This window comes from Rhinopithecus roxellana, chromosome 8 (genome assembly GCF_007565055.1).
Source record: "Rhinopithecus roxellana isolate Shanxi Qingling chromosome 8, ASM756505v1, whole genome shotgun sequence".
Lineage (NCBI taxonomy): Eukaryota > Metazoa > Chordata > Mammalia > Primates > Cercopithecidae > Rhinopithecus > Rhinopithecus roxellana.
Window position 1 is genome coordinate 1,873,675 of NC_044556.1, and position 26,957 is coordinate 1,900,631.

At 49.3% G+C, this 26,957-nt stretch overlaps 1 protein-coding gene across 3 annotated transcripts in view; it reads right to left on the reverse strand.

Annotated features, from left to right (window-relative positions):
• Window positions 1–20,444, reverse strand: part of CLEC17A (C-type lectin domain containing 17A) — a 29,054-nt gene extending 8,610 nt beyond the window's left edge. Inside the window, exons 1-10 of one of the 3 annotated variants that reach the window (XM_030936807.1) lie at window positions 20,274–20,444; window positions 14,686–14,781; window positions 9,886–9,963; window positions 7,413–7,445; window positions 7,280–7,330; window positions 7,162–7,203; window positions 6,645–6,686; window positions 3,540–3,677; window positions 3,392–3,454; window positions 413–508 (exon numbers count right to left, since the gene is read on the reverse strand). In XM_030936807.1, coding sequence (XP_030792667.1) covers window positions 413–508; window positions 3,392–3,454; window positions 3,540–3,677; window positions 6,645–6,686; window positions 7,162–7,203; window positions 7,280–7,330; window positions 7,413–7,445; window positions 9,886–9,963; window positions 14,686–14,776 — 634 coding nt within the window. In that variant the 5' untranslated portion in view covers window positions 14,777–14,781; window positions 20,274–20,444. Of the gene's footprint in view, window positions 1–412; window positions 509–3,391; window positions 3,455–3,539; window positions 3,678–6,644; window positions 6,687–7,161; window positions 7,204–7,279; window positions 7,331–7,412; window positions 7,446–9,885; window positions 9,964–14,685; window positions 14,782–14,933; window positions 15,038–20,273 lie in introns of those variants that run through there. The other 2 variants (XM_010361562.2, XM_030936808.1) reach the window with 2 other exon arrangements.
• Window positions 20,445–26,957: the final 6,513 nt, after the last annotated feature.

Below are 26,957 nucleotides of genomic sequence, written 5' to 3' on the forward strand. Positions count from 1 at the left end.
TGAAACTCCGTCTCTACTAAAAAATACAAAAAACTAGCCGGGCGAGGTGGCGGGCGTCTGTAGTCCCAACTACTTGGGAGGCTGAGGCAGAATGGCGTAAACCTGGGAGGTGGAGCTTGCAGTGAGCTGAGATCCAGCCACTGCACTCCAGCCCGGGCGACAGAGCGAGACTCTGTCTCAAAAAAAAAAAAAAAAAAAAAAAAAAAAAAAAGAATGCTGTCAGGATGGCCCCAGAACCTGAGCCATGTGCATAGTATGCCATGTATGGTTCTGCAGGCTGTACACTGCTCAACTCCAGCAGGGAGACACCATTCGCATAGATTGCACTGAGAATCACTTCACAATGGAGTGATATAATGTGCCAGCTCTGCCATGCCCCCCATCCCTGGGCAATTCCCCAAGTCTCACTCACCTAATAAGCCCCGAAGTTCCACCAGGGACTGGTTGGTGTCAGCTCTTAAATGGTCAATGTCATGCTTCAGGCCAGCTAGCCCTGCCATGCCAGTCACTGTCAGAAGGGATAGGCTTGAGGGTTACAGACTCAAAACCCATCCTACCCATCCACCACGTACTGCAGACACATCGGAGAGAGAAGCAAGGGTCACTTTCCCTGCTATGTCCACATTCCAGTGGGTCATGCTTGCACCCAAAAACCACATGTACAGTGCTCAGAATCCGAGAATGGCTCAGAGAAGGGATCAATCCTAGAGACGTAGGAAGAGTAGGGGTGGTGGGCACCCTGGAGGAAGTGGGTTTTAAAGGAAGAAAGTTATTCGATAACTGTGAGGTGAGGAAGAGGCATATTAGGCAGGGACTATCTTAAAAGCAAAGATGCAGGCTGCCCGCGGCAGCTCAAACCTGTAATCCCAGCACCTCGGGAGGCCGAGGTGGGCAGATCATTTGAGGTCAAGAGTTCAAGATCAGCCTGGCCAACATGGTAAAACCCCGTCTCTACACAAATTAGCCGGGCACGGTGGTGCATGCCTGTAATCCCAGCTACTCAGGAGGCTGAGGCAGAAGAATCACTAGAACACCGAAGGCAGAGGTTGCAGTGAGCCAAGATCACAACACTGTGCTCCAGCCTGGGCGACAGAGCCAGACTTCGTCTCAAAAAAAATAAAGCAAGGATACAGAGGCAAGTATGTTGTGGTAGCCTGGCAAAGCCTGTAAGAGTGGAGGGAAAACTCAGAAAAGCTTGAGATCAAAGTAGAATGAGTTCGGGTGCCTGGATCCTTTATTTTATTTATTTATTTAATTTTTTTTTTCTTTTTTTTTTTGAGACGGAGTCTCGCTCTGTCGCCCAGGCTGGAGTGCAGTGGCCGGATCTCAGCTCACTGCAAGCTCTGCCTTCCGGGTTCATGCCATTCTCCTGCCTCAGCCTCCCCAGTAGCTGGGACTACAGGCGCCCGCGACCTCGCCCGGCTAGTTTTTTGTATTTTTTTTTAGTAGAGACGGGGTTTCACCGGGTTAGCCAGGATGGTCTCGATCTCCTGACCTCGTGATCCGCCCTTCTTGGCCTCCCAAAGTGCTGGGATTACAGGCTTGAGCCACCGCGCCCGGCCTATTTTATTTTTTTTAGACAGAGTCCTGCTCTGTCCCACAGGCTGGAGTGCAGTGATGCAATCATGGTTCACTGCAGCCTCGACATCTTGGGCTCAAGTGATCCTCCCACCTCAGCCTCCTGAGTAGCTAGGACTACAGGTACACGACATCATGACTGGCTAATTTTTTAAAATTTTTTGTAGAAACAGGGTCTTGCTAGGCCGGATGCAGTGGCTCATGTCCATAATCCCAGAACTTTGGGAGGCTGACGCAGATGGATCACCTGAGGTCAGGAGTTCGAGACCAGCCTGGCCAACAGGGTGAAACCCCATCTCTACTAAAAGTACAAAAGATTAGCCAGGAGTGGTGGCGGATACCTGTAATCTGAGCTACTCAGGAGGCTGAGGCAGGAGAATCACTTGAACCTGGGAGGGGGAGGTTGAAGTGAGCCGAGATCGCGCCACTGTACTACATCCTGGGCAACAAGGCAAAACTCTGTCAAAAGAAAGAAAGAAGGCAAGAGAGAAAGAAAGCAAGAGCACAAGAAAGCAACAAGGAAGGAAGGAAGGAAGGAAGGAAGGGAGGGAGGGAGGGAGGGAGAGAGAGAGAGGGAGAGAGAGAGAGAGAGAGAAAGAAAGAAAAAGAAAAGATAGGAAGGAAGGAAGGAAGGAAGGAAGGAAGGAAGGAAGGAAGGAAGGAAGGAAGGAAGGAAGAAGAAAGAAAGAAAAGAAAAGAAAAGAAAGTCTTGCTCTGCCCAGGCTGGTCTTGAACTCCTGGTCTCAAGGGATCTTCCCACCTTGGCCATCCAAAGTGCTAGGATTACAGACATGAGCCACTGTGCCCAACCTAGTATGTGGATCCTTGAATGCCAAGCTAAAGGTTTCACCTTGGACTCCGGACAATGAGAAGCCATTGATGGGATTTGAGCTTGCTTGTTATGAAGCATAGGGTGAGGCAGTGTGGAATGGAGAAATAGTCAGACTTCAGCAGTCATAATGAACGCCATGCTAGGTCAGAAGATTCTTCTGTAATTAATGTGTGTATTATCACTATGAGCTCTTCCCTTTTTCAACACTCGCTAGCTCAGTAGCTGGTCCTTCAGTTGGACAAAACGGAAACACAGGTTTTAAGCCAGGCACGGAACACTTCAGAAGGCTGAGGCAGGAGGAACACGAGGTCAAGAGTTTGAAACCAGCTTAGTCAACATAGTGTGACCTCTTCTTTACAAAAAAAAAAAAAATTAAAAATCAGCCTGGTGTGATGGCATGCCCCTGTGTCCCAGCAACTCAAGAGGCTGAGGCAGGAGGATCTCTTGAGTGCGATCATGGCTCATGATCAACCTCAAACTCCCTGATTCAAGAGATGCTCCCACTTCAGCCTCTTGAGCAGCTGGGATGACAAGCACACACCACACACCACACACACACCACCACACTCTGCTAATTTTTTTTAGAGATGGGGTCTTGCTGTATTGCCCAGGCTGATCTTGAACTTCCGGCCTCAAGCAATCCTCCTGCCCCAGCCTCCAAAAGTGCTAGGATTACAGGTATGTGCCACTGCCCCTGGCCCAGTGCGTATTTTATACTTAGAGCACATCTCCATTTGGACTGGCCACATTTCAAGTGTTCAACAGCCACATGTGGCTTGTAGCCACCATATTGGATGGTGGAGGTCTAGACACATATACACATGCACACTTCACAGGGACAGGGACTGTGTCTGACATGTTTACCATTTTACCCCCCTGGTACCTAGCACAGTGCCCAGCAAAGATGGGGATGAGGTCGGATTTTGGAGTTGGATCTGAGGATTGGGTTAGGGCTCAATAGGAGTGGCATGAAGTACTCACTATTTGCTCGCCACGTCATCTGCTGAAAGTTTAACATTCTCAGTTCTTCCATCAACTCCTGGTCTATGACGAAGAGTCCAAATTGAGCCCAGGTCCTCCTGTGCTCCCTCCCCAATCTCTCCCTATGTCCCATCATGGCCCTACTCACATTTAATCAGGGACACAGTGAGACCGAGGCAGCCCAGGAACAGGGAAATCACCACCAGCAGACACAGGTACACCATCCACCTCTTCTGACAGCAGCCAGGACCTTCAGATGTCTGATTGAGCCAGGGCGCTGGAGTTGCTGGGGAGTGGGCATGGGGACAAAGAAACTAATACTGGGGCTTCAGAGAGTGAGGAAGAGACCCTTAAGTCTTTCTCCAAGAGCAGGGGGCAGAAGTCTATAGTCATGACTGTTTCAGCAGACAAGGTCAGCAAGAGAGGGTTAGGGAGAGTGAACCCTGGGGAGGCTCAGGATCTTTTTGATGCATTTACTGTGCGCTAAGCATCATGTTGCATCCTTCTCTTTTTCCTTCTTGAAACAAGGTTTCACTCTGTCATCCAGGCTGGAGGGCAGTGGCACAGTTATAGCTCACTGCAACCTCTAACCCCTGGGCTCAAGCAATTCTCCCACCTCAGCCTCTCAAGTAGCTGGGTCTGTAGGTGTGTACCATTAGGCCCAGCTAATTTATTTTATTTTTTTGTAGAGATGGGGGTCTCGCCATGTTGCCCAGGCTGGTCTTGACCTCCTGCCATCAAGAGATCCTTCCTGGTTCAGTCTCCCAAAGTGCTGGGATTACAGGCGTAAGCCACTGTGCCCAAGCCTACATCCTTCTTATCTTATTGGAGTCTCATCCTTATGATGTAGGTTATAAGTATTATCTCCATTTTGCAAGTGAGTAAACTGAGGTTTCATGAGGTTAGGCATGACTTGGACACAGCTTTGTTCTTAATATCTATGATGCATCATCTTCTACTCTCCAGAAGCCCTTGCCCAAGTTGCTCCTGGATCAGGGAAGCTTGTGGACCATGGCTTCTAGAGTGGAGAACATTTCCCATATCTTATGCAAGCAGACACCTGAGTTTCTGGAAATTTGGCCTAGACTCAGAAAGGAGCAGCTTCTTTTTTTCTTTTTTAACACGGTCATCACCGACACCATCACTACCTCCACCACCACCACCATCGTCACTCCCAACAACACCATCACCACCTCCATTACCACCATCATCTCTACCAACAACACCATCAGTACCTCCATCATCACCACCATCATCACTACCAACAACACCATCACTATGTCCACCATCACCACGATCATCACTACCAACAACATCGTCACTACCTCCACCATCACCACCATCATCACTACCAACAGCATGATCACTACCTTCGCCATCACCACCATCATCACTACCAACAGCACCATCACTATCTCCACCATCACTACCAAAAATATCACTACCTCCACCATCACCACCATCATCACTACTGACATCATCACTATCTCCACCATCACCACCTTCATCCCTACCAACATCATCACTACCTCCACCATCACCACCATCATCACTACTGACAACATCACTACCTCCACCATCACCACCATCATCACTACCAACACCATTACTAACTCCACCACCACCATCATCACTACCAACAACACCATCACTACCTCCACCATCACCACCACCATCACTACCAACATCATCACTACCTCCGCCATCACCATCATCATCACTACTGATATCATCACTACCAACAACAACATCAGTATCTCCACCATCACCACCATCATCACTACCAACAGCATGATCACTACCTCCGCCATCATCACCATCATCACTACCAACAGCACCATCACTATCTCCACCATCACCACCATCATCACTACCAACAACACCATCACTATCTCCACCGTCACCACCATCATCACTACCAACAACATCACTACCTCCACCATCACCACCATCATCACTACCAACATCATCACTACCTCTGCCATCACCACCATCATCACTACCAACATCATCACTACCAACAACACCATCACTACCTCCGCTGTCACCACCATTATCACTACTAACATCATCACAACCTCTGCCATCACCACCATCATCACTACCAATAACATCATCACAACCTCTGCCATCACCACCATCATCACTACCAATAACATCATCACTACCTCTGCCATCACCACCATCATCACTAACAACATCATCACTACTTCCACCATCACCATCATCACTACTAAAAAGACCATCACTACCTCCACTATCACCACCATCATCACTACCACCACCATCACTACCTCCACCATCACCACCATCATCACTACCAACAACACCATCACTGACTCCACCATCACCGCCACCATCACTACCTCCACTATCATCACCACCATCCCACTAACACCATCACTACCTCCATCATCACCACCACCACCATCACCAACAATACCATCATCACCCTTACACTATCTCACTACCATTATCAATATTAACAGCACCATCACCACCTCCACCATTACCACCATCATCACTACCAACAGCACTGTCATCACCAACACCATCACTGCCTTCACCATCACCATCATCATCACCAACATTGTCATTGTCAACAATACCATCACTTACTTCTACCATCACCAACACCATCACCACCAACACCATCACTACCACCACTATCACCATCACCATCCCACTAACACCATCACTACCTTCATCATCACCACCACCATCACCAACAACATCATCACTACCTATACCCCCATCACCACCATATCACTGTCTCCACCATCATTACCATCATCAATACCAACAACACCATCACTATCTCCACCATCACCACCATCATCAGTATCTCCATCATCACCATGAGCACCCAACAATGCCATCACTACCTCTACCATCGTTATTACCACCAACCATCCTCTTCCTTTCCATCATCTCCTTCCTCATCCTTCCATCACAATCACCAACAGAACCATAAGTACCATCATCATTATCAAAAACAAAACAACCACATAACTCTGGTCCTCAGAAGGACAAAAAAGAAAACATGTTTGCAAACTCTGATGTAAAGGAATGGCTTTCTCAGAGCAGCGCCCACTAGACTAACTCAGAACAGTGCAGCGGGTCCTGAAAGAGCAACTTCTTAAAGAAGTTCCTCTGACTCAGGGTCTCACTGTAGAGCCATAGGTCTCAATCAGATACACTAGCCATTGTCAGAGGGGAAATGGGAGGACACTTGCAGGGGATAATAACTTACCAGCCAGGGATGGCTGCAATGGAGAAGGCTCAAGATTCACAGCTGGGAGAAAGAGGGAGAGAGGTTTATTCAGAAGATGCCAAAAGACTGTGTCTTCCAAGATCAACAACCTCTGCTTTGTTCTCTGGTGAGAATTTAGGGGGCTGGCTGGGGGCAGTGGCTCATGCCTGTAATTCCAGCACTTTGGGAGGCCGAGACGGGTGGATCACCTGAGGTCAGGAGTTCAAGACCAGCCTCGACAACATGGCAAAACCCTGTCTCTACTAAACATACAAAACTTAGTGAGGTGTGGTGCTTCGTGTCTGTAGTCCCAGCTACTCGGGAGGTTGAAGCAGGAGAATCACTTGAACCCAGGAGGCAGAGGTTGCAGTGGGCCAGGATCGCGCCACTGCACTCCAGTCTGGATGACAAAGTGAGACTCTGTCTCAAAACAATAAATAAATAAAAATTGGGGGATTGAAAGGAAACATCCAGGTGTCCCCTCTTAGGCATCTTAAAGGGTCTTCCCACTGCTCACCCAGTTGAGGAGGTGGACAGGTGAGAGAGGCGAGGTCCAGTCCTAGAAGAGATGAGAAAGTCATTTCAAGAAGAGCTTCAGCCAGTTGAGCAGGAAAACCCCAGCCCTCAGCTCTCACCTGTCATGTTCTGGGGCTTGCAAGGAAGTGGGGGTTGCTCTGTTTCCTTTTCTGAGGAGGGAGGAATGGTTGCTGAGGCCCAGAGCAGAGCAAAGCCAGCTCTGGGTCTCCTACACCCCCAGCCCCAACTCACCTGCCCTTGGAGGTCTTGGTGGAGCACTTGAACCTGGAGAAGAGAAGCTCAGGGTGAGGGCTTGGCTAAGGATGGGAATGAGTCAAAAGGAAGTGATGGAAACAGGGTTAGGACTGCAGTGGAGGGTTGGAGATTGGGTTGGAGATGGGGTGGGACGTGAGAATGGAATTGAGATTAGGGATAGAGATAGGATTAAACTAGGATGACCAACGAACTTGGATTGCTTGGTGTCTCCATATTTTTTTTTTCAGACGGAGTCTCACTCTGTCGCCCAGGCTGGAGTGCAGTGGCGCAATCTCGGCTCACTGCAAGCTCCGCTTCCCAGGTTCATGCCATTCTCCTGCCTCAGCCTCCCGAGTAACTGGGACTACAGGCACCCGCCTAATTTTTTGTATTTTTAGTAGAGATGGGGTTTCACTGTGTTAGCCAGGATGGTCTCGATCTCCTGACCTCATGATCTGCCCACCTCGGCCTCCCAAAGTGCTGGCATTATAAGCGTGAGCCACCATGCCTGGAGTTTTTTTTTTTTTTTCCCCCTTGAGATAGAGTCTTGCTTGCTCTGTTGCCCAGACTGGAGTGCGGTGGTGTGATCTCATCTCACTGCAACCTCTGCTCCCTGGGTTCAAGCAGTTCTGCCTCAGCCCCCCAAGTAGCTGGGATTACAGGCATACGCTACCACGCCCAGCTAACTTTTATATTTTTAATACAGACGGGGCTTCCACCATGTTGGCCAGGCTGGTCTCGAACTCCTGACCTCAAGTGATCCACTCACCTCAGCCTCCCAAAGTGCTGGGATTACAGGCGTGAGCCACCGTGCCCAGCCCATATATATATATTTTTAAAGATAGCGACTTGCTCTGTCACCCAGACTGGAGTGCAGTGGTGCCATCATAGCTCACTGCACCCTTGAACTCCTGGGCTCTAGCAATCCTACCACCTCGGCCTCCTGAGAAGCTGGGACAACAGGCACACATCCCACAACTGGCTAATTTTTTAATTTGAAAAAAAAAAAAGTATGTTTTCATATAGCTGGGGGTTTCACTGTGTTACCCGGGATGGTCTCTTTTCTGGGGCTCCATTGATCCTCCCACCTTGGCTTCCCAAAGTGCTAGAATTACAAGCATGAGCCACCCCTCCTGGCCCAAACCTCCACTTTTCTCTTTCTTTTTTCTTTCTTTCTTTTTTTTTTTTTTTTTTTTTTTTGGTAGAGATGGGCGTCTTGCTATCTATTGCCCAAGCTGGTCTGGAACTCCTGGCCTCCAGTGAACTCATGGCCAAGTGATCCTCCCACCTTGGCCTCCCAAAGCGGTGGGACTACAGACACACACCACGGCAACCAGCCCAAACTTCCATTTTTACATCCTCTGATCAGACTCTTGTTGAACCCTGGGCTATGCCTTGGGTTTATTGAGTTCCAAGACTAATAAAGCCCTGGGCTTTGAGTGGTAATAAGAAGAGATTGAGGATCCCACAGTCCACTCCCAGTTTCTCAAGCACCAGCTTTTATGATTCAGGGACTTTGCACCCCACAATTCTTTCCTATGCTTCTCTACTACAGAAATGTCTACTCGGCAGGGCGCGGTGGCTCACGCCTGTAATCGCAGTACTTTGGGATGCCGAGATGGGCGGATCACCTGAGGTCAGGAGTTCGGGGCCAGCCTGACCAATATGGTGAAACCCCGTCTCTACTAACAATACAAAAATTAGACGGGCATGGTGGCGGGTGCCTGTAATCCCAGCTAATCGGGAGGCTGAGGCAGAAGAATCGCTTGAACCCAGGAGGCGGAGGTTGCAGTTAGCGGAGATTGTGCCATTGAACTCCAGCCTGGGCGACAGAGTGAAACTCCATCTCAAAAAAAAAAAGAAGGCCGGGCGCGGTGGCTCAAGCCTGTAATCCCAGCACTTTGGGAGGCCGAGACGGGCGGATCACGAGGTCAGGAGATCGAGACCATCCTGGCTAACACGGTGAAACCCCGTCTCTACTAAAAAATAAAAAAAATTAGCTGGGCGAGGTGGCGAGCGCCTGTAGTCCCAGCTACTCGGGAGGCTGAGGCAGGAGAATGGCATAAACCTGGGAGGCGGAGCTTGCAGTGAGCTGAGATCCGGCCACAGCACTCCAGCCTGGGCGACAGAGCGAGACTCCGTCTCAAAAAAAAAAACCAAAACAAAAACAAAAAGCCTCTACTCATCCCTCAAGTCCCACCCCAAAGTCCCTTCCTCTAGTTGAGTCCCCAATCCCCCAAGGATTTTGCCAGTCTCCTGACCCCTCCTTTCTCAGCAATGCTCAACAAGGCTGTGTCCAAAACTGCCTCCCCCATCAGACTAGTAGATCCTCCTGGCAGGGTGTGGGTTCCACGGTGCCCGGCATGGGCTGGGTAGAGACTGACTGTGTGTCTACAATGCCCAGCCAATAGCCCCTGAAGAGCCTGTTCCCTATGTTCCCCCACAGTCACACTCCAAAAAGTCCTCTTACCTGGCTTGGGAGGAAGGTCCTTGTAGGGAGGCGTTGAGTTCTCATAGTCATCATCCTCCTCCTCCTCCTCCATGGTTCCTTCCAGGGGAAGGGCAAGTTAGAGCCCAGCCATTCCCTCCTCCCTCCATCCCTCAAGCCCTGGTCTCTGCCTCAGCTGCCCCATGATGGGAATTCTGTACCCTGGGCCCTGACCACATCTGGGCCCCAGCCCCAGCCTGGCCGGGGCCTTACTTGGTGGGTCTGGACACCCAGCGACAGTATGCAGGTTGCACATGGCTACAGCTAACACCAAGAACATGACAAGTGGCAGCCAGGTCTTGTCCCTCCTATTCAGGTGTCTAAGGCATCTGTCTGTTTCCCTCTCCTTTCAAAGTCAAGTACACGCAAATCCATCTTGGGGGAAGCCCCCAGACCTCGCACAAACACAAACACACACACACACACACACACACACACACATCTGTCTCCAGAGTTTGGATTCACACATAGAAGAAACAATGGGCCAGGTGTGGTGGCTCACATCTGTAATCCCAGCACTTTGGGAGGCTGAGGCGGGCAGGTCGCCTGAGGTTGGGAGTTCAAGATAAGCCTGGGCAACCAACGTGGCAAAACCTCATCTCTACCAAAGATACAAAAACTAGCCTGGCATGGTGGTGCACGCCTGTAATCCCAGCTACTTGTGAGGCTGAGGCAGGTGAATCACTTGAACCCAGGAGGCAGAGGTTGCAGTGAGCTGAGATTGCACCACTGCACTTCAGCCTGAGTGACAGAGTGAGATTCTGTCTCAAAAAAAAAAGAGAGGAAGAAGAAACAATGACAGTAACCCCCCTTGCAGTGAGCCGATATAGTGCCACTGCACTCCAGCCTGGGCAACAGAGTGAGATTCTATTGAAGAAGAAGAAGAAGAAGAAGAAGGAGAAGGAGAGAAGAAGAAGGAAAAGGAGGAGGAGAAGGAGGAAGAGGAGGAGGAGGAGGAGAAGGAGAAGGAGGAGAAGGAGCAATGACAACAGCCACCCCCCTCCCCCCTACTCACTCCCAGCTGAGCTCCCCTACAGAGCACCAAGCCCTGGGTGGAAGAGATGGATAAGCTTCTTCCTAGAATCTAGACCAAAGACACAATAAACCAGTAAAGAGACATAGAAATAAGCTGGGAGCAGTGGCTCATGCCCATAATCCCAGCACTTTGGGAGGCCAAGGCAGGAGGATTGCTTGAGGCCAGGAGTTCAAGACCAGCTTGGGCAACATAGCAAGACCCTATCTATGTTAAAAAAAAAAAATAGAAAAAACCATCCAGGCATGGTGGTGCACACCTGTAGTCCCAGCTATCAGGAGGCTGAGGTGGGAGGATTGCTTGAGCTCAGGATGTTTATGCAGCAGTGAGCCATGATTGCACTACTACACTCCAGCCTGGGCAACAGAGGGAGATCCCACTCTTAAAAAAAGAAAGAAAGAAAGAAAGAAAAGAAAAGAAAAGAGGCTGGGCACAGTAGCTCACGCCTGTAATCTCAGCACTTTGGGAGGCAGAGGCAGGCAGATCACCTGAGGTCAGGAGTTCGAGACCAGCCTGACCAACATGGAGAAACCTCATCTTTTCTAAAAATACAAAATTATCAGGGTACGGTGGCACATGCCTATAATCCCCGCTGCCAGGGAGACTGAGTCAGAAGAATCACTTGAACCTGGGAGGCAGAGGTTGCGATGAGCCGAGATTGCATCATTGCACTCCGGCCTGGGCAGCAAGAGTGAAACTCCGTCTCAAAAATAATAATAATTGTAGGCCGGGCGCGGTGGCTCAAGCCTGTAATCCCAGCACTTTGGGAGGCCGAGACGGGCGGATCACGAGGTCAGGAGATCGAGACCATCCTGGCTAATATGGTGAAACCCCGTCTCTACTAAAAATACAAAAAACTAGCCGGGCGAGGTGGCGGGCGCCTGTAGTCCCAGCTACTCGGGAGGCTGAGGCAGGAGAATGGCATAAACCTGGGAGGCAGAGCTTGCAGTGAGCTGAGATCCGGCCACTGCACTCCAGCCTGGGCGACAGAGCGAGACTCCGTCTCAATAAAAAAAAAAAAAAAAAATAATAATAATAATAATAATAATAATTGTAAAGAAATTAAGAAACATTAAAATATGTTTTTATATAGACTAAGTATTATTGCTCTAAACCTAATAAAACGGAGCAATGGGATAGGATAAAAGCTAACAGAGAGAGGTAGTCAGGAAGTACCTCCTGGAAGTGGTAACATTTGTAACAAGATGTTAAGGGGATAGGTGCTAAGTATTCCCCCACATTCCAGGGTGAAGTACCCAGCAGGGCACTGGGTCAGTTATCTATGGCTGCATAAACAATTACCCCAAAACGTAGTGACTTTAAACAACCATAAGCATTTATTATCTCACAGTTTCTGTGGTTCAGGAATCTGAGAGCAGCTTAGCTGGGTAGTTCTAGCTTGAGATCTCTTGTGTGATTGTAGTCAAGATGTTGCCTGGGACTGCAAGTCATCTATCTGCAGGCTTGACTGGGGCTAGAGGATCTGCTTCCAAGATGATACACTCACATGGCTGTTGGTGGGAGGCCTCAGTTCCTTGCCATGTGAGCCTCTCCAAAGGGATGATTGGGCATCTTCACAACATGGCAGAGGCAAAGATAGAAGCCACCATGCTTCTATGATCTAGCCTCACGACTCGCAAAGGATGGTCTCCACTATACAGTATTCTATTTATCACACGGACCAGCTCTGAGTCATTGTGGGAAGAGACTACACAAGGGTGTGAATATGAGAACGTAACAGTCATGGGGAAGCCATCTTGAAGGCTGACTACCACAGTCATCTCTGCAGAACTTACAGCACCTGAGAGTCATATGAGCCATATATGCAGACCCTGAGCTTCACATGAGGTTTTACAGAGAGTGACTCATGCCTGTAACCCCAGCTACTTGGGAGGTTGTCATAGGAGGATTGCTTGGACCCAAGAGCTCAAGGCTGCAGTGAGCTATGATTGCACCACTGCAGGGCAGCCTGGGTGACAAGCAAGAACCTATCTCAAAAAAAATTTTTTTTTAATTTTCTGGTTTCCTCTCATAAAAACTAACACTCAGACAATTCACAGTTCTCTGTGTGTCTCTTTGGGGGTTTGATTGAAAGGAGAAGGGATGGAAGGGGATGGAGGGGATTTCAAAACACACAAACACAGTTGAGTTTGAGGACGGGGATGAAGATGAGGTGGGGTTTGGATTAGAATTGGAGTTGGGATGGGGTGGGATGGGATGGAAAATGGGTTGGGGACAGGGGTGGATGTGGGTAAGGTCACAATGTGGTTAGAATGATGAACAGAGTCCTTGCCAGGTTTGGGAATGGGGAAGGAGTCGAGGCTGGGCTGCAGGAGAGAGGGTGATGAAGTTGGATTGGAGAGTGGATGCGAGATTGTATGTGGAGGTGAGGACAGGACTGTGCTTTTGGAGGAGACGTGGCCCTGAAGAAGGGAATGGGATTGGTTGGTCATATATGTAGACCCAGGGCTTGAGGGTCACATTAGGACCATAAATTGGAGATGAGGCAGTGAAACAACACAGCCCAGTTCACCTCCTACCTCGTGCAAGTCCCACCATGTTTCTGGACCTCCCCGGTGGCCCCACTCTGGACCCAGAGATGAGGGATATACAGCCTTAGCCCTCACAGAATGGCCCCTGTCTAAGGTCACCTGGACCAGACCATCAGCGTATCTCAGGGATTTTGTGTTTTGGGCCCCTGGGATCTCTCATGGCCTCAGGGTCCCTGGTGGCAGTAAACCCAGGAAAACCTCAACAACCTCCAGTTTCATTTTCTTTTCATTTTTTAGAATTGGGGTCTTGCTACGCTGCCCAAGCTGGAGTGCAGCGGCTACTCACAGGAGCAGTCGCACTACTGATCAGCTCAGGAGTGTCCAGCTGCTCCACTTCCAACCTGGAAACCCATCCTCAGACACCTTAGGCAACCTGGTGGTCCCCTCCTCCCAAACGTCACCATATTGATGACAAACTTAGTGCAGATGCCTGATCACATAGTTCACAATAGCCCAGAACTCCTGGGCTCAAGCCATCCTCCTGACTCAGCCTCCCAAGTAGCTGGGACTACAGACGTGTGCCACCACACACGGCCCAAACCTCTACTTTTTTTTTTTTTTTTTTGGTAGCGATGGGGGCTTGCTATGTTGCCCCAGCTGGTCTCAAACTCCTGTCCTCAAGTAATCTTCCTGCCTTGGCCTCCCAAAATATCGAGACTACAGACGCACACCACTGTGGCTGGCCCAAACCTCCACTTTTACAGCCACTTATCAGACTCTTGTTGAACCCCTGTGCCATGCCTTGGGTTTGAGATCCAAGTCTAAATAAAACCTGGGCTTTGGGTGGAAAGGTGAGGAGATTGGGAGCCCACAGTCCACTCCCAGTTTCTCAAGCACCAGCTTTTGTGACTCAGGGACTTTGCCCCCAACATTTCTCTCCTGGACTTCTCTTCTTAAGAAACGTCTACTCATCCCTCAAGTTCCACCCCAAAATCCCTTCCTCTAATTGAGCCCTCAATCCCCCAAGGATTTGGCCAGTCTCCTGACCCTTCCTCTCTCAGCCCTGCTCACCAAGACTGTGCCCAAACCCGACTCCACCATCAGACTGACAGGTCCTCCTGGGCAGGGTGTGGGTTCCACAGTGCCCGGCATGGGTTGGGTACAGAGGAGACTGTATATCTACAATGCCCAGCCAATGCCCCCTGGAGACCCTTTTCTCTGCATTCCCCCAGGTCATGCTCCAAAAAGTCCTCTTACCTGGCTTGGGAGGAAGGTCCTTGTAGGGAGGTGCCATGTTCTCATAGTCCTCCTCCTGCTCCTCTTCCTCCTCCTCCTCCTCCTCCTCCATGGTCCCTTCCAGGGAAAGGCAAGTCAGCGCCCAGCCATTCCCTCCTCCCTTCATCCCTCAAGCCCTGGTCTCTGCCTCAGCTGCCCCATGGTGGGGATTCTGTACCCTGGGTCCTGATCACACCCAGGCCCCAGCCCCAGCCTGGCCGGGGCCTTACCTGGTGGGTCCGGGTACCCAGTGATGGAATACAGATTATGCATGTCTAACACAAGGAACGTGACAAGTGGCAGCCAGGGCTTGGCAACCTCTGTCCCCTGTCTCTCCTACTCAGGCATCTGGGGGCTCTCTCAGTTCCCTTTTCCTTTCAAAGTCAAATACATGCAAATTCGTCTTGATGGGAAGCCCTCAGACCTCACACGTGCTCACACAAACACACACACACACACACACACACACACACACACACAGAGCCTTTCTCCCCACTTTGGATTCACGCACAGAAGGAACAATGACAACTGGCCTGGCGTGGTGGCTCACGCCTGGAATCCCAGCACCTTTGGACACTGAGGTGGGTGGATCACTTAAGGCCAGCAGTGTGACACCAGCTTGGCCAAGATGGTGAAACCCCCTCTCTACTAAAAATACAAAAATTAGCCAGGCATGGTGGCAGGTGCCTGTAATCCCAGCTACTCAGGAGGCTGAGGCAGGAGAATCGCTTGAACCTGGGAGGCAGAGGTTGCAGTGAGCCGAGATCGCTCCACTGCACTCTAGCCTGAGTGACAGAGTGAGACTCTGTCTAAATTAATTAATTAATTTTTTAAAAATTAAATATAAATTAATTAATTAAGGATCTTAAGAGGGATGGGTTATCCTGCATTACCTAGGTGGGCCTTAAATGGCATTACAAGCGTCCTTGTAGAAGGGAAGCAGAAGGAGATTTGACACAAAAAAAGGCAATGTGGTCACTAAAGTTATGCACTATTCTGCTGGCTTTGAAGATGCAAGAAGGAGTCGTGTGCCAAAGAATGCAACTGCAGAGGCTGGAAACAGCAAGAAAATTGATTCTTTTTTTTTTTTTTTTTTTTTTTGACAGAATCTCACTCTGTTGCCTAGGCTGGAATGCAGTAGCGCGATCTTGGCTCACTGCAACATCCACCTCCCGGGTTCACGCCATTCTTCTGCCTCAGCCTCCCAAGTAGTGGGACTACAGGCGCCTGCCACCACACTCGGCTAATTTTTTGTATTTTTAGTAGAGATGGGGTTTCACTATGTTAGCCAGGATGGTCTGGCTCTCCTGACCTCGTGATCCACCCGCCTCCGCCTCCCAAAGTGCTGGGATTAGAGGTGTGAGCCACCACGCCCAGCCAGAAAATGGATTCTTACACTGCAGCCTCTTGAAGCAGCATGGCCCAGCCCACGAACTCCTGGGTCTCAGCAGTGAGACTGATGTTGGTCTCCTGACCTCCAGAACTATAAAATAATCTGGCCAGGAACAGTGGCTCACACCTGTAATCCCAATACTTTGGGAGGACGAGGTGGGTGCATCACCTGAGGTCAGGAGTTCAAGACCAGCCTGGCCAACATGGTGAAACCCCATCTCTACTAAAAATACAAAATTAGCCAGATATGGTGGCACGCACCTGTAATCCCAGCTACTCAGGAGGCTGAGGCAGGAGAATCACTTGAACCCGAGAGGTAGAGGTTGCAGTGAACCAAGATCACATCATTGCACTCCAGCCTGGGCAACAAGAATGAAACTCCATCTCAAAAAAATAAAATAATCCATATAAACTAATCCATTTCTGGCTGGACGAGGTGGCTCACGCCTGTAATCCCAACACTTTAGGAGGCTGAAACGGTGGATCACTTGAGGTCAGGCATTCGAAACCAGCCTGGCCAACTTGGTGAAACTCCATCCCTACTAAAAATACAAAAAAAAAAAAGAATAGCTGGGCGTGATGGTGGGCACCTGTAATCCCGGCCGGCACCTGTAATCCCAGCTACTCGGGTGGCTGAGGCAGGAGAATTGCTTGAATCCGGGAGGCGGAGGCTGCAGTGAGCCAAGATCTTACCACTGCATTCCAGCCTGGGCCAAAGAGCAAGACTCTATCTCAAAATAATAATAATAATAGTCCATTTCCGTTGTTCTGAGTCACTCAACGTATGGGAAATTTTTTAGAGTCACCATAGGAAACTAATATGTACCCCAAGGGGCAAGACCCCAATTTCCCTTTGTAGGGGTTTTTACTCAAAGTAAGAGGAAATGCAACTCAAATTGGCTTCAACAACAAGGAACATTCATCAGGTCCATGGGAAACATTAGGTTGGGTTTCCATAACTGAGGCTCAGAACAAGAGTGTCTCAAACAAAATAGAATGTATTTCTTATCTAACAGGCTCAGTATAAGCAAGTGAGGGTCTCCACAAATAGAAAAACCTTCCCCCACACCGCACATGGGCAATGGGGTAGCCCCAGTCTTAATTGAGGTAGGAAGGCGGCAGCAGATTAACCTCCCTTTCCATTCAAAGCTGACTCTAGTGGCTGGGCTTTCCCCTGTTCCATGGCCTGATGTCATAGAGCCTTCCCAACCTGTAGGAGGGCAAATGTGACTGTACCCATTCTAGAGATGGGAAAATGGAGACCTGTCTGAGAAGGAAGAAAGAGCCCGTCTGTTCAGCCAACATCTGTTAAGCATATACAGGGCTAATCAGACTCCAGACGGATGGGGGTGGGGAACAGATCCAAACAAACATAGGAGGATAGAAGAAGGGGAAATGTAACAGGGGGAGGGACAGGTAAATAGGTCAAAAGGACTGACGGTGTATCTGCCCATCAAGAGCACTTTTTGGGCTGAGCATGGTGGCTCATGCCTTTAATCCCAGCACTTTGGCAGGCCGAGGCAGGAGGATCTCTTGAGGCCAGGAACTTGAGACCATCCTGGGCAACAAAGTGAGACCCCAACTACACAAAAAAGAAAATGTTTTAGGCCGGGCACGGTGGTTCACACCTGTAATCCCAGCATTTTGGGAGGCCGAGGCGGGCCTATCACCTGAAGTCAGGAGTTCAAGATCAGCCTGGCCAACATAGTGAAACCCCGTCTCTACTAAAAAATACAAAAATTAGCAGGGTGTGGTGGCAGGTGCCTTAATCCCAGCTACTTGGGAGGCAGAGGCAAGAGAATCGTTTGAACCCAGGAGGCGGAGGTTGCAGTGAGCCAAGATCGAGCCATTGCACTCAAGCCTGGGGGACAAGAACAAGACTTCTCTCAAAAAAAATTTTTTTTAATTAGCTGGGCAAGGTGGTGCACACCCGTAGATCAAGCTACTTGGGAGGCTGAGGTGGGAGGATCGCTTGAGTCCAGGAGATTGAGGCTGCAGTGAGCTGTGATCACACCACTGCACTCCAGCCTGGGCAACAGAGCAAAACTCTGTCTCCAAAAAAAAAAAAAAAAAAGGCACTGTTAGAAGTGAGGGGACCTTCCTACAATAAAGGCTGGGTGGTCTCATGGTACAGGGCTGATAGCTACATGGCCCATACCATCCCTCGGGACCTGGCACACAGTAGGTATTCAGGAACAGATGTTGGAATCCAGCCCCATTAACAGAAATAACAAGGCTATGAGCCCAGGCTGCCTCCAGCTTACGCCCATTCTTGCTGTGTGACCTCGGGGGTGTAGAACAACATCTCTGAGCATTGGTCTCCTGATATGTCAAACGGATTCATTTGTTCATTCATCAATTCAACAGATAAGTACTGACCACCTACTCTGTGTTAGGCTCTAACACATAAGAACCAGAAACACACTGGTGAACAACAACAAAAAATTTTACCCATGGGAGCAGCAACAGGAAGAAAGAGAGTGAATAAAATAAATAATTCAACTATCTTAGAAGTTATGTTAGATAGTCATAAATAGAAAAAGAAGGAAAACACAGGTGCAGTGGCATGAGCCTACAGTCCCAGCTACTCAGGAGGCTGAGATGGGAGGAGTCCTCGAGCCTAGGAGTTTGAGGCTGCAGTGCATTATGGTCAGCCTGTGAATAGCTACTACACTCCAGCCTGGGCAACATAGTGAGACCCCATCTCTAAAAACAAGAAAAGAAAAAGAAGTAGATGGCCAGGCACAGTGGCTCATGCCTGTAATCCCAGCACTTTGGGAGGCCACAGCCAGGGGATCACCTGAGGTCAGGAGTTCGAGACTGGCCTGGCCAACATGGTGAAGCCCTGTCCCTACTACAAATACAAAAATGAGCTGGGCAGGCCAGGCGCGGTGGCTCAAGCCTGTAATCCCAGCACTTTGGGAGGCCGAGGCTGGCAGATCACTAGGTTAGGAGATCGAGACCATCCTGGCTAACACGGTGAAACCCCGTCTCTACTAAAAATACAAGAAAATTAGCTGGGCGTGGTGGTGGGCGCCTGTAGTCCCAGCTACTCGGGAGGCTGAGGCAGGAGAATGGCGTGAACCCGGGAGGCGGAGCTTGCAGTGAGCCGCGATTGCGCCACTGCACTCCAGCCTGGGGCACAGAGCAAGACTCCGTCTCAAAAAAAAAAAAAAAAAAAGAGCTGGGCATGGTGGCAGGCACTTGTAATCCCAGCTACCAGGGAGGCTGAGGCAGGAGAATCTCTTGAACCTGGGAGGCGAAGGTTGCAGTGAGCCAAGATCATACCACTGCACTCCAGCCTGGGCAACAGGAGACTCCATCCCCAAAAAAGTAAAAAATAAAAAAAAGTAGAAACAGAAAAAGAAGAAAAAGGAAGCAGGAGAAAGGAATCACACGTACATGGGGGATTGCAATAAGGAGGAGGATCAGGCTGGGCACAGTGGCTCACGCCTGGAATCTCAGCACTTTGGGAGGCTGAGGCGGGTGGATTACCCGAGGTCAGGAGTTCAAGAACAGCCTGACCAACATGGAGAAAAACCAACCTGGGCAAGATAGGGAAGCCCTGTCTCTACAAAATTAATGAAATATCCCTCTGATATTTATCAAATCACAGGGCTTACACACTGTGATATTAATGAAAAAATTAACCAGGCATGTTGGTACACACCTGTAGTCCCAGCTACTCAGGAGGCTGAGGTAGGAGGATCCCTGGAGCCCAGGAACTCAAGGCTGCAATGAGCTGTGATTGTACCACTGCACTCTGGCGTGGGCAACAAAGTGAGACCCTGTCTCAAAAACACACAATAAAACTAAAATTCCAGACCAGCCCTTCTCATCCACTCTGTCTGCCATTTTTCCCCTTAACCATTGTCACAGTCTTGTCATATCTCACATTGCACATACCTCACTCCCTAATCTTGTTCTCTGCCTGTCTTCCACCTATTAGCAGCTCAACTCCATGAGGGCAGGGATTTGTGTCTGTCTTGTTCACTGCCTGCCATTCAGTAGGTGCTCAATGAATGTTTGTTGAATGAGTGAGTGACCTCCTGCCTGCCAAGCCCTGTCTAAGGCCACCCCTAAAGCCCCGCCCCTCCAGGCTCTCTCATCCCTCCGATACCAGCCAGCCACCCTCAGTGCACACAGCAGCAAACCTTGGGTGTCGGTAGCACTCCCACCTGGATCAGAGACAAGTGTTCCGTCTGCCCCATAGGCAGAAGCGGGGCCCGCCCTGGGAGTCTTCTGCTGAGGCCTCACTGATCTTGTTTTTCCTGCTTCCGTAAAACTGAATCCCCCAGAGCATCTGGTCTCCCAACCAGCAGACTGTGGCAAGGTGCAGACACCACTCAGAATTTCCTTCCCCACCTCGGGTGCCACGTGGGCCCTCTGAGGCTGCTCTGCCCACAAAGTGCAAATGCAGCCCCTTATGGTGCAGACCAGATGGGGCGGGACAGGAGAGCAAGGGAAGGAAGAAAGGGGAGAGGCAGGAGCTGTGGCCAATAAACCAGGTCCTGGCCGGGCGTGGTGGCTCATACCTGTAATCCCACCACTTTGGGAGGCCAAGGCGGGAAGATCACCTGAGGTCAGGAGTTCGAGACCAGTCTGCCTAACATGGTGAAATCCCATCTCTACTAAAAATACAAAAATTAGCCAGGAGTGGTGGTGGGCACCTGTAATCCCAGCTACTCAGGGGCCTGAGGCAGGAGAATCACTTGAACCCAGGAGGCCGAGATTGCAATGAGCTGAGATCTCACCACTGCACTGCAGCCTGGGTGACAGACAGAGCAAGACTCCGTCTAAAAAAAAAAAAAAAAAACCATGTCCCCTGGGAGTGGTGGGCAAGGGACACAGGAAGGTCTCCTTGGTGGGTGGTTGATGAAGAAAACAACAGGAAGGATACGGATCATGGGTGATGGAGGCCCCCACATGAGGCCTAAAATCACCCTCACCCTAGTATTGATACACAGGACATAGAAAGAAATTATTTAGGCAGATAGTGAGGATAAGAGAGTCCTTGGCAGAGCTTCCTTTCAATAAAAAGCAGCCCAGGCCGGGCGCAGTGGCTCACGCCTGTAATCCCAGCACTTTGGGAGGCCGAAGCAGGCAGATCTTCTAAGGTTAAAAGTTCAAGACTAGCTTGACCAACACTGCAAAACCCCATCTCTACTAAAAATAATAATAATAATAATACAAAAAAATTAGCTAGGCATGGTAGCAGGTGCCTGTAATCCCAGGTACTCGGAAGGCTGAGGCAGGAAAATCACTTGAACTCGGGAGGCGGAGTCTGCAGCAAGCCAAGATTGCACCATTGCACTCCAGCCTGGGCAACAAGAGCAAAACTCCAGCTCCAAAAAAAGGAAAAAAAAAAAAAGCCCAAGAAATTTTTTTCTTTTTAACGAAGAGCATCCTGAGAAATCGAGCTGCAAGCATAGGTAAGCAGGCTGGAAACTTGCACGAGAGAATGCCAGCAGCTGTGCCAATAGAAAAGGGCTACCTGGCCGGGCGCAGTGGCTCACGCCTGTAATCCCAGCACTTTGGGAGGCCGAGACGGGCGGATCACAAGGTCAGGAGCTCGAGACCATCCTGGCTAACACGGTGAAACCCCGTCTCTACTTAAAAAAAAAAAAATACAAAAAACTAGCCGGGCGAGGTGGCGGGCGCCTGTAGTCCCAGCTACTTGGGAGGCTGAGGCAGGAGAATGGCGTGAACCCGAAAGGCGGAGCTTGCAGTGAGCTGAGATCCGGCCACTGCACTCCAGTTTGGGCGACAGAGCGAAACTCCGTCTCAAAAAAAAAAAAGAAAAGGGCTACCTGAGGGCCAGTCATGTTCAACGTGGAGACTCCATCTTCCCTTTTATTATCACGTGTACAGTAAAAACAAAAAACAGACAAACAAAAAAAACGGGCAACAGGATGCAGGCCAGGCAGAGAACCTACCTGCATAATGAAAGATTAGGGTGAGGGGACTACCAGAAATTTGTGCCCTATGCAAATGACACACCTAGTCCTAACCAGTTTTTGCGCCCTATGCAAATAGCACACCTGATCCAACCAATCTTTCAAGCCCTATGTAAATCAGACACTGCCTGCTCACCAGGCATCTATAAAACCCCTGCATTTCACCTCAGAACCGGCAACCTGTTCAGGACCTCTCTCCTCAGCAGAGAGAGATATTCTTTCACCTATTAAACTTCCACTCTTGGCCAGGCGCGGTGGCTCACGCCTGTAATCCCAACACTTTGGGAAGCCAAGGTGGGTGGGTCATTTGAGATCAGGAGTTCAAGACCAGCCTGGCTAACATGGTGAAACCTATCATCTCTACTAAAACTACAAAAATTGAGGCCAGGCACATTGGCTCACGTCTGTAATCCCAGCACTTTGGGAGGCCGAGGCGGGTAGATCACGACGTCAGGAGATCGAGACCATCCTGGCTAACACAGTGAAACTCCACCTCTACTGAAAATACAAAAAAATTAGCTGGGCGTGGTGGTGGGCGCCTGTAGTCCCAGCTACTCGGGAGGCTGAAGCAGGAGAATGGCGTGAACCGGGAGGCGGAGCTTACAGTTTGCCAAGATGGTGCCACTGCACTCCAGCCTGGGCAACAGAGTGAGACTCCATCTCAAAAAAACATAATAATAATACAAAAAATTAGCCAGGTGTGGTGGCATGCACCTGTAATCTCAACTACTCGGGAGGCTGAGGCACGAGAATCACTTGAACCCAGGAGGCAGAGGTTGCAGTGATCTGAGATCCTGCCATTACACTCCAGCCTGGGCAGCAGAGCAAGACTCCATCTCAAAAAATAAGCAAATAGGCCAGGAGGGTGACTCACGCCTGTAATTCCAGCTACTTGGGAGGCTGAGACAGGAGAATCACTTGAACCCAGGAGGTAGAGGTTGCAGTGAACCAAGATTGTGCCACTGCACTCCAGCCTGGGTGACAGAGCAAGACTCCATCTCAAAAAAATAAATAAATAAATACAAACTTCCACTCTTAACCTCACTCCTCGTGTGTCCACATCCTTGATTTCCTCCACTGTAAGACAATGAATCTCAGTTATCACCCCAGACAATGGCCCTTTTAATATCATTCTCCCCACTTCCCCAGTGCTCAGTAAGGCTGGCCAGGCTGAACCATTTGAGTCCCAGAAGCTTAGAATGGAATGGGCCACATACCTTGGTGCCCACCCCCAGTCATGTCTGGCTTGAATCCTTTCAGCCTCTGGTGAAATGACCAGTCACAGTAGCCTCCTTTGTTTGGCTTTCTAGTGCTAGACTGTGACCTGGATGAAAGTAACAATAGTGAGCATGTATTGAGTGCCTACTGGATGCCAGGCACTAAGCACTTTTGATGCAACCATCTGATTCTTCCACCTTCTCTATTTATTCGTGTGTTTATTCAACAAATTATTTATTTTATTGTATTGCTTTGTATTTATTTTCATAGACAGGGTCTTGCTCTGTTGCCCAGGCTGGAGTGCAGTGGCATGATCATTGCTCACTGCAGCCTCAACCTCCTGGGCTCAGGCAATCCTCCCACTTCAGCCTCCCAAGTAGCTGGGACTACAGGTGCATGCCACCAGCCCAGCTAATTTTTTTTATTTTTTGTAGAGACAGAGGTCTCCCTATATTGCCTAGGCTGGTCTCAAAGTCCTGTTCTCAAGTGATCCTTCTGCCTCCACCTCCCAAAGCCGTGCAATTACAGTTGTGAGCCACTGCACCCAGCCTATTCAACAAATATTTACTAAGCATCTGCTGCATGCCAGTTCTGTTCTAGGTGCAGTAATATGACAGTGAACAAGACAGACAAAATTCCCTGCTTCACAGAGCTGAGAGGAGAGATCAATAATAAACAAAATAAATAAGGCAAATGGATCACAGTTTAAATGGTGCTAAGTGCTAAGAAGGAAAATAAAGGCCCAGCATGATGGCTCACGCCTGTAATCCCAGCACTTTGGGAGGCCAAGGCGGGTGGTTTGCTTGAGCCCAAGAGGTTGAGATCAGCCTGGGCAATATGGTGAAACCACATCTCTACAAGAATACAAATATTAGCTGGGCGTAGTGGTGTGCACCTGGAATCCCAGCTACTTGGGAGGCTGAGGCAGGAGGGTCGCTTGAGCCCAGGAGGCAGAGGCTGCAGTGAGCTGAGATCATGACACTGCACTCCAGCCTGGGTAATACAGCAAGACCCTGTCTTGAAAAAATAAAAAAATAAAGCCAGGAAAGGGGTGGAATCCAACAAGAGGGGTACCCTCGCTGGCTAGGAACATTATGAGATAGGTATCACAAACCTCATTTTACAGATGAGTAAACTCAATCTCCGAGAAATGAAGTCACTTCTGGAGGTCACACAGGGAAAGTGAGCTAGTACTGCAATTTGCCTCTCTGGACTCCCTTTGAGCTCTGACCTCTGGGTGAGCAGCTGAAGCACAGAGAAAGGGAGATTAAGGAGACATACCCAGAACAGGGCAGGGGTACCAGGTGCAGTTGTGCAGGTTGTATACTGCACAACTCCAGAAGTACCATTCATAGAAATCACAATGTGAATGCTTGCCCCCTTGAGTCTGGAAGGGCACAAGAATCACAAATTAATGTGGTGGCCTGGAGATAGGAACAGGTCACACAGGTAACCCTGGAGAGAAAGTTTCAGCGGGACGTGGTTCACGCCTGTAATCCCTGCACTTTGGAAGGCCAAAGCAGGTGGATCACCTGAGGTCAGGAGTTCAAGACCAGTCTGGCCAACATAATGAAACTCCGTCTCTACTAAAAATACAAAAAATTAGCTGGCCATGATGGCACGCACCTGTAATCCCAGCTACTCAGGAGACTAAGGCAGGAGAATCTCTTGAAATCAGGAGGCGGAGGTTGCAGTGAGCCGAGGTCACATCACTGCACTCCAGCCTGGGCAACAAGAGCGAAACTCCGTCTCAAAAAAAGAAAGAAAGAAAGAAAAAAAAAAAAGTCTCTATTGCCAGCTGCCTATTCTCATAGCTTGCTTTTTTCACTTAATATATCAGCAGCCACTTCCCCATGTCAACACATAAAGATCTAGCTGAGTAATTCTCCCAAAGCTGGTCACTAGACCAGCAACGTCACATCACCTGGGAATCTTTATAGACAGGGTCTCACTCTGTTGCCTAGGCAGGAGTGCAGTGATGGGATCACGGCTCACTGCAGCCTGGAACTCCTGGGCTCAAGCAATCCTCCTGCCTCAGCCTCCCGAGTAGCTGGGATTACAGGCATGCACTACTGCACCTGGCTTTTTTTTTTTTTTTTTAGAGACAGAGTCTCCCTATATTGCCAAGGCTGGTATCAAACTCCTGAGCTCTCAAGTGATCCTCCCATCTCAGCTGCCCAAAGCTCTGTGAGCCACCATCCTGGCCCATATTTTTTTTTCCATTAGACTGTTTTTCTGTTCCATTAGACTGTAAGCTTGCAAGGCAGGAACCATGTCTGCCTGTCTGACCACTGGACCCAGCATACAGTAGATGCCTAATACATGTTTTCTCAGATTGGAGGAAAATGTAAATTAGATATTAATATTATATATAACATATATTTTAAAATTATATAAAGATTACATGGATATATATAAAATCAATATAATTTATTTAAAATTTCAGCTTTAAATAATTGTTTTTGGCTGGGCACAGTGGCTTACGCCCATAATACCAACACTTTGAGAGGCTGAGGCAGGAGGATCCCTGGAACCCAAGAGTTCAAGGTTACAGTGAGCTATGAGTGTGCCACTGTGCTCCAGTCTGGGCGACAGAATGAGACCCTGTCTGAAAAAATAATAATATAATAATAATTGTATTTATGAATAACTTTTATTTAAATTAAATTTATCAAAATATTTCTTGGACAGGTGCGGTGGTTCATGCCCGTAATCTCAGCATTTTGGGAGGCTGAGGCAGGGGAATCACTTGAGGTCAGGAGTTCAAAACCAGCCTGGCCAACATGGCGAAACCCCCCGTCTCTACTAAAAATACAAGAATTAGCTGGGTGTGGTGGCTGATGCCTGTAATCCCAGCTATACTCAGGAGGCTGAGACAGGAGAATCATTTGAGCCCAAGAGGTAGAGGTTGCATTGAGCGGAGATGGTGCCAGTACACTCCAGTCTGAGCGACAGGTACTGTGTCTCCAAAAAAAAAAAATTATTAAAGTAACTTTATTCAAAAGTACATACATTAACGATATAATCGATATTGTGCCTTTTTTTTTTTTTTTTTTTTTTTTTTTTTTTTTGAGACGGACTCTGGCTCTGTCACCCAGGCTGGAGTACAGTGGCGGGATCTCGGCTCACTGCAAGCTCCGCCTCCCGGGTTCACGCCATTCTCCTGCCTCAGCCTCCTGAGTAGCGGGGACTACAGGCGCCCGCCACCTCGCCCGGCTGATTTTTTGTATTTTTAGTAGAGACGGGGTTTCACCGTGTTAGCCAGGATGGTCTCGATCTCCTGACCTTGTGATCCGCCCGCCTTGGCCTCCCAAAGTGCTGGGATTACAGGCATGAGCCACCGCGCCCGGCCGATATTGTGCCTTTTTAAAGAGAAATGTTAATGTTTTAGAAGAAAAAACTTTTTGGAAAATGATATGAAAAATAATTTTAATATGTGCTTTAGCCTCGGGCTACTAGAAGAGCCCCAGATAGGGTCGAGGGAGGCCTCAGTCCTACATCTTCCCCTTTTACTTTGCCCAGATGGATTTCCACGCTCAGGGAAGTCCCCTCTAGGGTCCAACCACATCCTGCGAGGGGACGCAGCACCTGTCCCGCCTCCGCCCGTCCGCGAGGTGACGCCAGGCGGACCGGAGAGATCCTCTGGAGTCCTTCATCTCTATGATCTCCACAGCGGCCTAAGCGACC